The sequence below is a fragment of the Pelodiscus sinensis genome, chromosome 5 (assembly GCF_049634645.1).
Source record: "Pelodiscus sinensis isolate JC-2024 chromosome 5, ASM4963464v1, whole genome shotgun sequence".
In the NCBI taxonomy this organism is placed as follows: Eukaryota; Metazoa; Chordata; order Testudines; family Trionychidae; genus Pelodiscus; species Pelodiscus sinensis.
In genome coordinates, this window is record NC_134715.1 from 20,010,565 (window position 1) to 20,023,102 (window position 12,538).

The 12,538-nt window shown below is 41.3% G+C and overlaps 1 protein-coding gene across 12 annotated transcripts in view; it reads left to right on the forward strand.

Moving 5' to 3' along the window:
• BMPR1B (bone morphogenetic protein receptor type 1B) overlaps positions 1 to 6,548 on the forward strand; it is a 359,692-nt gene extending 353,144 nt beyond the window's left edge. For 11 of the 12 annotated variants that reach the window (XM_075929626.1, XM_075929627.1, XM_075929631.1 and 8 more), the window contains 2 exons: positions 58 to 188; positions 2,968 to 6,548. In XM_075929626.1, the coding sequence (XP_075785741.1) occupies positions 58 to 188; positions 2,968 to 3,093 (257 nt within the window). In that variant the 3' untranslated portion in view covers positions 3,094 to 6,548. The remainder of the gene's footprint in view (positions 1 to 57; positions 189 to 2,967) is intronic. The other variant, XR_012904029.1, reaches the window with a different exon arrangement.
• Positions 6,549 to 12,538: the final 5,990 nt, after the last annotated feature.

Here is a 12,538-nt window from a genome sequence, read left to right on the forward strand (position 1 = left end):
AGTCCTCTGGGATTTTGACCCTGCAGTTATGATGCATCTGGAAAATGTTTCTTTCAGGAATAGTTGAAGAATATCAGCTTCCATACCATGATCTTGTGCCCACTGACCCCTCCTATGAGGACATGCGGGAGATTGTGTGCATTAAGAAGCTCCGTCCCTCGTTCCCCAATAGATGGAGCAGTGACGAGGTAAGAAGTCCTCTAAAATAAAGCACATGCTTTATTATGTTACTATTTATTTCCCCCGTCCCCCAACCTGTGATGATTTCATTCAGAATAAACAGGTGGGATTTTCATTCATAGCACTGTGCCTATTCGGAAAGGCTGTATTGTAAGAAGTGCTTCCACTGAAGTAGATGCTTTGATTCTTGGAGAATCTGACCTGATGTCTTTTCAGAAAGATGTGTTATGTTTTTACTACCTACCAAGATAACACAGTGAGAACTGAATGCACTCAAGACTGTATGTTTAGTTCTGCTGTTCTCTTAAGCCTGTTTTCCCTTTCCATTGTCAGAATTAATTATGGTTAAGGAGTGGCTAGCCAGAAATTCAGCCTACTTTGAAAATGACATGCTATACAGGGTGTACTGGTGTCAGTTTTGTTTGTTTTAAATTAGGCCTTTAATTGTCATTAACCTTTTTTATAAGAGCATTGTTTCTGTTGCTATGGTAGTTAATCAATGTACAGCTTTTGCTTATGATCACACGTGTACAGTCCTGACTCTAGTAAGTTTAACTTTGCTATTTGCATACAACACCACAGCATGCAGGGACAGCAGACAAAAACATTACTTGCATACACTTGTTTTTAAACACAACCAGGCCTGCTGACAGAGAGGAGGGAACGGGCAAAGGGGCAGTTGCCCCAGAGCCCAGCAGTTCAAAAGGGCCTGGGGAAATTACTACCGGAGAACCTAGTGGTACACTCCAGGTGACTCTCAGGGTAAGTTGTGGGGACCAGCATCGTGCGCTCCAGGCAGCAATGAGAGTATGTCTAGACTGAACTCTAAAATCAAAATAAGATACGCAATTTACGCTACGCAAATTGCATATCTTATTTCAATTTTATTTTGAAATAGGCTATTTCGAAATTTGGCATGTCTACACGGCACCAAATTTAGAAATAAAGCACTATTTCGAGGCGTCCCTTATTCCTTGTGCAACGACGTTTACATGGATACTGAAATAGCACGATCGTTATTTCGAAAATTATTTTGAAATAGTGGACGCATTCCTTGGATATGGGATATCCCAAAGTAGCCTTACAGTCTAGACGTACCCTGAGAACTGGCTGCCCCAGTCCTGTCCCACCCCTTTTGGGAGCATAGGGACCTCCCCCCCCCATCTCCGTCCCCCACACACACTTTGCCCAGAGCACTGGCAAGTCTACTGGTTTCCCTGAACACAACAAATAGACTGATTGTGGGTCCACTTGCTTTTACAGTATACCTTTTACAAATGGTAACAATGCATCTCTACCTCTAAATTTGGGTGTTTCCCCTAAAAATGGGATCTAAGAAACTGCATTCCCAAGTGTACTTGTATTTTCTTTTATGGAAACTGGTTTTGAGGGGAATAGGGGATCTGAATTCACTCCTGAGAGATTTTATAATGGATTGAAATTCTGTTTTGGATTAGTAGACCAATAATTGACGTACTGCAGACAGACTTGCCGACTGTTACAGTGATGCTATGCAGAGGTCATTAATCTTGTTAAGGGGTACAGTGTAATGCTATTATTGTAGAAGACAGCTGTGATTTGGGAATAACAGTGTGTGTTTGAGTATCCTGCAATTAGATCAAAGATTTAAGATGCAAGAGTGGTAAGCAATCTTAGAGTGAAGCATGGGTTTAAGAAAAAAAAACGCATACATCCCTAGAAATTTGAATACTTGTGGTTCACACAATGAAGGGACCATCTCTCTGGCACTGCCACTGACCAAAGCTTAAAGAGGACTTCATCTCGTGAGACAGGCAAATGAACAGTTCTCTTGTAGTGTTGTTGCTTAGAAAGGCTTTGGTGCAAGGGGATAAAGAATATAGTGTGGCTGCTACCATGCGTTGCATATGGGGCATGCTTGCTGAGTGGGCTACTCTTCACCAAGTGGTTGGCACAACCAGCTCCAGGCTCCACTCCCAGGGGCTATCAAATAATTGTGTAACTGCTAAAATGTGATGCTATTTCACAACTATTTACTTTCACAGTATCTAACATTCCTATTGCATACAGGGTGACATTTGCTCAAGTACAGATGGCCTGCAAGAGCCCTCTGTGCCTATGGACAAAGAATAGACAGAAAAATAGTCTGTGCATCATGTCCTCTGCACTTCCTTTCCGATGACAGGCCCAGTGACTATCCCCTACTAAGCTGGTACAAAAAAAGAAATTGTCAGAGTCAGGAGACATCCGTCTACCAGACTCCTTTATACTGTGGAGCTGAGGGTAATACAGAATAATATCAGGTGGATGAGAAATCCTGCAAGAGGGTTGGGAAGGACAGCAGCCACTATTCCAGCGCAACAGCTGTAAAAGTGACCGTGTCCAGCCTGTACTGGAGCACTAGCATCATTTTGCAGACTGGGAAGAGTCAACTCTACCCATGACCCATTTAGTGGGCTGCTTTCCACATCTACAGCCCACACCACAGGGAAGTTATCAGAGAAGTTCTCCTTAGGCATCAGGTAAGGGAGATGGAGGAAATGTTGTTCTGCTATTTGATTTTTGAGCCAAATATTGAGCCCAATTTGTCCTTAAGTATGCAGATTTAGGGACATGTTGAGAACTGGAGTCGATATACAGAAAATGTCATCCCACTGTGTGTGTGCGCCTTTATTTGTTGCATGGCACCTGGCGTCAGTTTTAGAGGACATTTGCCTTTTTCCTAGAGTTTTTCAGGACCGCCATCAACTTCAGTCTTGCATTCCAGCTGGCCCAGGGGTAATCCTTTTTTATGTTTTCTTTCCACAGTGCCTAAGACAAATGGGGAAACTCATGACAGAGTGTTGGGCTCACAACCCTGCTTCTCGGCTCACAGCCCTGAGAGTAAAGAAAACACTTGCCAAAATGTCAGAGTCACAGGACATTAAACTCTGATTCAGCAAAAGACATCCCTTGCCAGAGCCCATAAAAACTGACTTTCCCTGGTCATCAGAGGACACGAAGAGGATTCTGAAGCCTCACTAATATATAATCTGAACACAGTCATACTTCAGAGCAAATACAGATTTAACATCTTTTGAGGAGAGGATCCTTTGCAAAAACAGCAGACTTGGACCCACAAGATTGGAAGAAGCTCATTCGCTCCCTGTTGGCACGGGGAAATAACATTTCAGTAACTGGCTCAAGATTATGCATGTTGCTTTCTGTGAAAGCCTGTTACTATTTTATTTTTTGACCGTTTAAAAGAAGATACTGCTTTAAATTTTATGAAAATGAAACTTATGGTTAGATGTAAAGACCTATATTGTTACATTAAAAAGCAGAAGAAACTGTGCCTGAAGATGAAAGTAAAGTGACTTTTTTCATTTATAAAAAGATTTGCACTCCAACAAAACAATACAGAACAAAAATATTCAGGAGAGGCTGTGAAGTTAAAAGAAACGATAAAGGTAACTGTCTTAATGCCACCGTCCTACGGAGACCACTTTTCATAGTCCTGTGTGTTCTGTTCTCACAGGGTAGGCGTGTCTTGGTTAGAAAGATTCCGTTGTTGAAAGACTACTTTCCTGACATTCTGCCAGTAGCCTGTTGCAGGCAGAACTTACAGTATTGAAGATAAACAGAAGCCATATATCAATGGCAGTTCTATAGGCCTTGTTCTTCATACGCCCTTGGGGTTCTGGTTCTGTTAGGAGCTTGCTTGGAATAGGTTCTAGCATGATAAGCAAAAGCACATTTTTTCTAGCCTTTCTTACTGAAAAATAAAGCATTTTTATAGAAATGCAAATGAAAAGACCAGGTTTCCTGAAGAACCAATTTGATTCATCCTACCAGCCTTTCATTTACCAGAGAAACCGCTGGTGAGTGAAACTGCTATGAGGTGTATATACAAACATTGCATAGGAGAAAGGCATTGGATTATAACGTGAATATTACCAGCACAGATAAGTGTTGTATTCTTTTGTTCATATGAATATGAGACACTCATACACAAGACAAGTGTGAGTTCCCCTTCAGCATTTAAATGAAACATTAGCTCTTTTTTGGCCGGAAAAAGTCCTGTTTTTTCTAGAGGATTTTTTTTTAATGAAGTGTCTCGTCTTAATTTCCTGTTGATAAGGCCTGAAAGGACAGAGCTGATGGTAGTTAAAATTTGAGTGCGTGGTTTGGGTTTATATTATGCAGCATTGGACCCTCTGCATTTCTCTGTCAACCCAAACCTCGAGCTGCAGTTAGTGGAATAAGTCTATCTGGTCCAAGCATTCTCCGGTTATAGAGAGTAGTTTGTGGTCTTTATAGATAGAAAATACTAAGTTTTACTGTTTATGATGAAGAAAAATCCCATGGTTGCTACAGAAACATGAAACCATTGGGACAATGTATTTGTTTTGGACTCTTCCTCCAAGTCACTTGGGAATTGCTATTCAAATTACTTCTGAACATTATCAGGTCCTATCACTTTTGTTTTAAAGCCCAGAAATGCATAAATATTAATTTTTTAAACTGCATCTGAGGAGTGACAGTTCTAACATTAGGAACATTTTCCACAATATGTTTGTATTTGGGAGGAAGTTAACAAAAATCTAAGACTAAAATTAGTTCCCTAAATCTGCGCTTAGATGCTCAACCAAGAGGCCTGAGTTCCAGAAGTGCGGCACACCCAACAACTGTGGGAAACTTTTCATTGGGATTAGCTGAGGGCTTAGCACTTTTGGACCAGACCACCAAACTGTGGATTTCGAGCCTAAGGTTAGGCTCGCATTTTTTTTTAAACATGGTGTGAAACTTTAGCTTTATTACTTTAAACTTTGCAGTAACCTCTACGCACCTGGGTGGTTTTGCTCAGTCATGGAATCTTCCACTCCAGGACTGGTAAATCACTGTGAGTTCATAAAGGAATTTTAAAGTACAGGTTGAAACTCTCTTAACCAGGATTCTCTGGTCTGGCAACATCCATGGTCCAGCACAGATGTTGCAGGACCAGAGAATCCCAGTGGCGGCCAGTTGCAAGGATTCCTGCGGAGCCAGCAAGGCAGTAAGCTGCCCACAGTGAGGTGATGGCAGGGCTGTCCAGCACATGGCAGCAGGTCTGCCCTGTGGGACCCAGACCCCAGTGTGGTATGGATGGCTGCCCTACAGAATCCGGAGCCTCGGCTGCTCAACGGGTTCAGCAGGAGGTAAGAAGCTGGCGGGGAGTCCCACAGGCTGAACGTGGTGGGCCAGCAGCAGGGGGTCCAACAAAATCCCTCATGTGGGACCCGGTCAGGTCCTGAGGGTGTCGGACCAGGGAGGTCCAACCTGTACTACTTCAGTTTGAAATATTATTATCAGAATTTCTCATTTCTTTCCATAGATCTCATGGTTAAAAATGTTTGAGAAATTCTAGATTGAGAGAGAGTATAATACTCTGAAATATTTTAGTCAGAACAAGTATTGTTTCTTCTAATTTTCATATGATTTATTGTCAAAATCTAGCTGGAAATGGGGATTCTTCCTTATCCTTCTTTTGTCTTTTATTTTGTGCGATTATATTGAGTTTAGTTTTGAACTAAACTGGTACAAATGCTGTTTTGATTGTAATTGGCGTGCTGGATTTATCCTCAGCATTCACATGCTTCTTCTTTTCCCATTGTGGACAAACCTGATTTATTTGTGGCACCTAGATAAATGTAATTGGAGTTCAGCTTCCAGGGGCGGTGTTCCTTGCCATACTGTAACAAAAGAGAGAGGCCTCTTTTCAGCCAGATCATTTGTGTATGTTAAGATGTTCAGGTTTATATGTTAAATATATATTTAGTTGAAAGTCAGAATAACTCCAGTATGTGGATTGAGTAAAATATTATGAATGATAAAGCACTAAATGAAACATTATTTATTTATGAAAATGCACAGGTTGACAAGTATAACAGTGTGAGGAGATGCTCTTTTCCCACAGACTTGGCCACATTTTGCCCTCAAACCACAATTACCAGATGTTTGGTTAGCTGTATGCAAGTAACATTCAAATTGTAAGTGCTATGTGGCCAACACGAACAGAGTCCATTATTACATGTCAGTGGCTTAAATCCTCTTGATTTCATTGCACATTATCTGCATAGCAGCTACAATGGGAGAAGAAAACGTGGAGGAAAAGAGCATGCAACAACTGTTATCCCTTCTCTAGCACAAATAAAACTATTTGTTTTGAAGAAAGGTTGACAACATAAGGATTTTTCAGAGATTAATTTGTGTTCTTTTTTGGGAACCAGTGCCTTATGAAACCTGTAAATACTGTAATTCTAAGAACTAGGGAACAAACGGTTATGGTGTACTTATTCGAATTGTATATGGTTGTGGTTGTTTTTTTTAACATTCCCCAAATAAAAATGGTTCAGTCTCCTTTTAAAAGATATCCTTTTTCCTTTTATTTCTTTCTCACTTTTATGAAAGGCACCAACTTTATGAATGAAAACAAGCCAAGACAATTTTTTTTCTGGCTGCTTTTCTTATGCCAAAGAATAGACACATGATGGCTTTCGCATGGGCTGGTCTAAACCAAGGTGGTGTGGTGTTCCATACACGAGGCAGCATTACACAACCTACTAAAGTGTGGGGCTCCTCCAGCTATCCAAATCAGTCGAAATCAAAGCAGAAGCACTACTGTTACATGTGGGTACGTTCAGACCTCATGGTACGAAACTTGTAAAGAAATTAGAATGTTTAATTAAAACAGCATCTTTGAGTGGGTTGGAAAACAGACCAGCATGTAATAAAGGCAAATAGAGCAACCCTATGAGTGACAGCAATCCTGCTGACTGACGGAAAAACTGCAACAAACAAACCGCTTGCCTTAGGGCAGGACGCTTCCTTGTGCTGGGCCGGGAGCATTCTCCCTGCCCACTTGCTCCTCAGCTAGCCAACTCCCCCCTGAATTGCACTTTGTTTTTAATAGCCAATTTCAGTTGGATCTAAGTTCTGCTCCGGCTTGAACCAAAGCAGAGCAGAAGATAGAAAGCAATTGGGGAAAAAAACCATGCTGGAATGCTGTGGGAGGACACTCCCAAATGTTCTCCCTGAAACCATAGAATTAGTGCAGAGTAACAGGTTATTAGCCTTTATTTCCTGCAACAAAGCTTTGTGCCCACCACAATATCTGCCACTTAATTTATTAAATTGCAGTGACGGATGTTAACAGTTTTGTAACACACTGTTAACACAAGCACTGTACATGGCTTGTCTTTTGCCTGTAAGGGTTAAACTCTCAGACAGTGGGTCCTAGAGAGCCTCTGTGTGTGACCAGAGGAGCGCTGAAAGTCATGGACTGACCCTGGAACATACTGAGCAATATCCATACCGAAGGAAGGACTAAACCTGGGAAACAAAAGATTGTACTGAGCCCATGTGACACTCCCCCACACCTTCCACTGTTTTTAACCTTTTTCTTTCCAGTTGCTCTATAATACAGGTTACAACTCTTTTAACCAGGACTTTCTGGTCCAGCAACATTCATTGACATTTAGCAATTCTCACGTTGGCTATGTCTACCCTACAGGGTTTTTGCACAAAACCCCGCGGAGCATCCAAAGCTCAAGCGTGTTTTTGCACAAGATAATGTACAGTAAATCAAGAGAACAGAGGGGCTTTGTGGTATAGGTAATTCTCTTTCTAGGAGGAATAACTCCTTTTTGCGCCAGAGTTCTAGCGCAAAAAGGTGTGTGTGGACGAGTAACGGGGGTTTTGTGCAAAAAAAAAAGCCAATCGAAAAAAGCACAGGTGCTCTGCTGGCTATTCTGAGAATAGCCATCGGAGCTTTCTTTTTAAAGAACTGGCAAGAGTAATTCTTAGGTCTGACACTGGGTTCTCTAAGTACAAAACAGGCTGCACCAGTAGCTGTCAAACACAAGCAGTTTATTTCCTGACAGATTTCAGCTATACCCCTTAACTAAAAGAAAAACATTATAGGAAAAGTTGCTCTTATGTCTCTTCTGCAATCTGGGAACCCCATTCAGCTGCAGACAAGTGGGAAGTTGTCTAGGCTTCTGAGGCATTGGTACCAGAGTCCATTGGTGAGGTCCAAATTGCCATACTATTGGAAGTTTATATACAGGTTTTTCATCCTGTTTTGCAGTTTGGAACTTTCAGGGGGTTACTTATCACATGTTACAGTATGGCTTGGCTGTTGACTATCGATCTGGTACTGCTTGTCCTTTGACCTTGTTTACATGATTAATACATCTGGTTAAGCAATATTGTTTCGTGTTCCTGTCCTGTCCTTTCCCCTACTCTTATCTATAACTTGTTTTTGTTACAATAGCAGCACCACCACCTATCTTAAATGGTGTATGTTCCTGAAGGCTTTTTTTCTGGCTCATCAGATATAGGAGGACGGGGGAGGATTTGTGCCTCACGACCGCTATGCTTTCATGTACAAAATTCTTCTGCAATTAACCCCTACACTTCTGAAAAAAACTTCTTGTGCGAGAAGCCTGCAGTGTAGCCGTGGCCTTTATTTCTATACTCTTCTAACCTCTACAGTGTAGCTTTCTTTCTGATCAGCCCATTTTTCTGTTCCCTATGGACTCTCTACTTACTATTAATGTGTTTGAGGTGGGGGTTCATCTAGTTCCCCCGCTTCCTTTGGGATGCAAATTTCAGATGTTGTCTATATAGATTGGAAGAAATTCTGAGCTTTCCCCAGTTAAGACAGTGTCTCTCTACCCCATGGTTAAATTTAAAAAAAAAACCTAATGTTCTTATAGAAAGATGAAGGGGTGTAGATGGAAGCTACCTGCTTCCTTTTCTAGTTTTGGTCAAACCATCTCTGCTGAAGATGGTTGCCACACTCTACTAGGACCCGTTTTTTCTTTAAGAAGCATTTGATTTTGTGCCTCCAAAAAAAGTGTATTAATGAGAATACCACTAGCACCTTGTACGTCAGTTTTATTCTACCTCATCACTCTGGAGGGCTACTGTTTCAACCACAGAAAGGCATTTAACATTAAAAGTATCTGTTTTGAAGGAAACACAATGAGCCAACTATTGTATTTGGTGCACTGTCAGATCATGCAGGTCTCCATTTTCTTTGAAACACATTAAAGTGATGGCCAAATTTATCTGATGTCAGTGGGTCCTTTAGGAGCCCTGAATGAAATTTGCTAGAAAGTATTTCTACCTTATGTTCCATGCCTATTTTTATGTATGACTGAGTTCCACTAAAGTTGATGGAGCTACTGTGGTCTTGATTCGGCAACCTACATCAGCATGTGCTCACTTCATGGTAAAACTAAACTGATATCCGCATAGTCAAGTGTTTACCCACAGATTTGTATTTCACCCAAGATCTGTGATCTTTTGGTGCACAAATGATACTGCAGCCCTCCTGAGTTCTAGTTTGTAGGAACTGCTGCCCGTGGCAACTTAAAGACTAAAACATTTATTAGATTTTGTGAGCTGGACCCACTTCTTCAATGCAGCTGACTAGGGATGTAAGCAAGTAGTCCACTTCTTGACTATCCGCTAAGGCTAAGCTTATCAGGAAGTCGAGTACTTGACTACTTGCTCCCCCCCTTGCAGCCTCTCTCTGTATGAGAGGAAGCAAGAGGGAGGGACAGGAGCCAGTGCTGCCTCGCCTCCCCTGTATGCAGCCAGCTCTGGGGTGCTGCAAACAGAGGCTGCTGCTGGATTAGCCTTTGTTCACAGCAGCCAAAAGCCATGAGGCTCTTCCTACATTTAAAATGCAGAGCTGCAGTGGTCTGGAGCCAACGCCAGCCGGGACTGAGTAATCCTGGCTGGTGCCGGCTCTGAGAGCTACCCCTGCTGTGGTTCTGCAGAACGGTTTCCCCTTATAGACTAATCGTGTAGTTGATACAAATTGTTCACAATTAGCCAACTAAGCTGTCTTTAACATCCTTACAGCTGACAAAGTGGGCTCCAGCCCATGAACACTTATGCCCTAATAAATGTATTCATTTTTAAGAGCCTCATTGTAGTTGCTGAAGCAGACTAACAGAGCTATCCCGCTGAATTTGTACACGTTACTTCACTAGCATTAGTAGTTCAGTAACAAACGCCTATATTTGCAAAAATGCTTTAGAAATGAACATGTGCAGGGCCTGGTTCTGTGTCCAATGAGACAGAGCATTAGCAGTCTTTTTATTCCAAGGGGACTATTCTCAACAACTGCAGGGTAAGAGAATTATTAATTGTTTAACACACTATACAGTAGCTCAGTGGCTTAGGATTGGAAGGATTGCTTTGAGTGCCAAAAGAATGAGCCTGTGTATGAAAAAGAGTCTATTAGAGGATATATTCATGTTTATGGGAAACTAAAAAAGGAGCATGAAATAATTTTTAATCAAATTGATGACTGTGACTTTTTGAAAATGATCCAAGAAGCTGGGTTTTCCCTTCCACTGCTGCACAAAGTATGAGAAGACATTTGATCCAGTTTCATCCCTGCTAAATCACTGAGGCTAACCAATTTAAATTTGAGCCCTTTCTCTGAAAAGCCAGGGATGGGGATTATAAAATCACCTAGTTAACAATGGCTGCAAGTTGTCATGGAAAAATAATAGAGGAGGAGGTTAGCTTAGGGTCAGTATTTCAGTTGTGCTGGGTCACATAATTCACAAGAGGGAGATCAAGGATAGGGTAGGAAGAAACAGTAACAGGAAACTTGGAAATGGCAGAGGTGTATAACGACTTTTTTGTTTTGGTTTTGACCAAGAGGAAGGATGGTGATGGGATGCCTAACATAGTGAATGCTAGTGGAAATGGGGTGGGTTTAGAAGTTAAAATAAATAAAGAACAAGTTAAAAATGTCTTAGAAAAATTAGATGTCTTCAAGTCACCAAGGCCTGATGAAATGCATCCTAGAATTGTCAAGGAGCTCATAGCTGAATGCTCAGATACCTCCTCTATCATCTCTGAAAAGTCATGGAAGTCGGGAGAGACTCCAGAAGACTGGAAAAGTGAAGATGTAATATCCACCTATAAAAAGGGAAATAAACTGACTGTAGTTTCCTGGGTTAACTTCTGTGCCAGGGAAGATAAAGGAGCAAATAATTAAGGAATTCAGCTGCAAACATCTGGATAACAATAATAGCCAGCATGGATTTGTAAAGAATGTAGCATGTCAAACCAATCGGTTGGACATGGAGAAGCAGTGGACATGATTTACCTAGACTTTAATAAAGCATTTGCTATGGGCTTGCATGACCGTCTTATTAAAAAAAACTAGGGAAATTCAACCTAGATGGGATGACTATAAGGTAGGTGCATAACTGTTCGAACTAACGTTACTCCTCAAAAAATGCTAATCCTGGAGAAAGCATGCTAATGAAGCACGGGATATTTAAATCCACGCTTTGTTAGCAACTTCGGTCGCCTACATTTGCATCCCTAGTTCGAACTAGGTTGCAAGTGTAGGCGTACCCAGAGTGTAGTTATTGATGGTTCACAGTCATGCTGGAAAGGTGTAACAAGTGGGGTTCCACAGGGGTCTGCTTTGGGACCGGTTCTATTCAATATCATCATCAACGATTCAGATATTGGCATAGGTGGTACACTTATTAAGTTTGCAGATGATACCAAACTGGGACACGTTGCAAGTGCTTTGGTGGATAGGGTCATAATTCAAAATGATCTGGACAAACTGGAGAAATAGTCTGTGGTAAATAAATAGGATGAAGTTTAATAAGGACAAATGCAAAATACTCCATTTAGGAAGGAACAATCAGTTTCACAAATACAGAATGGGAAGCGACTGTCTGGGAAGGATTACTGCAGAATGGGATCTAAGATTTATAGTGGATTATAAGTCAACAGTGTGACACTGTTACAAAAAAAACTAACCATGATTCCGGGATGCATTACAGGAGTGTTGTGAGCAAGAGATGAGAAGTCATTCTTCCGCTCTACTGTGTGCTGATTAGGCCTCAATTGGACTTTTAGTATCCAATTCTGGGCACCACATTTTAAGAAAGATGTGGAGAAATTGGAGAAGGTCCAGAGAAGAGCAACAAAAATGGGGAAAGGTTTAGCAAATATGACTTATGAGGGAAGACTGAAAGAATTGGGCTTGTTTAGTTTAGAAAAGAGAAAACCGAGAGGGGGCAGCATTTAAGCACCTAAAAGAGTTTTCAAGGAGGAGGGAGAAAAATTGTTCTCCTTAACCTTTGATGATAGGAGAAGAATCAACGGGCTTTAATTTCAGCAAAGGAGGTTTAAGTTGGACATTAGAAAAAAACTTCCTAACAGTCAGGATAGTTAAACACTGGAATAACTTGTCTAGGAAGTCTGTGAAATGTCTATCACTGAAGATATTTAAGAGCAGGGCCAATAGACATCTATCAGGGATGATCTAGATAGCACACGGTCCTGCCATGAGGGCTGGATACTG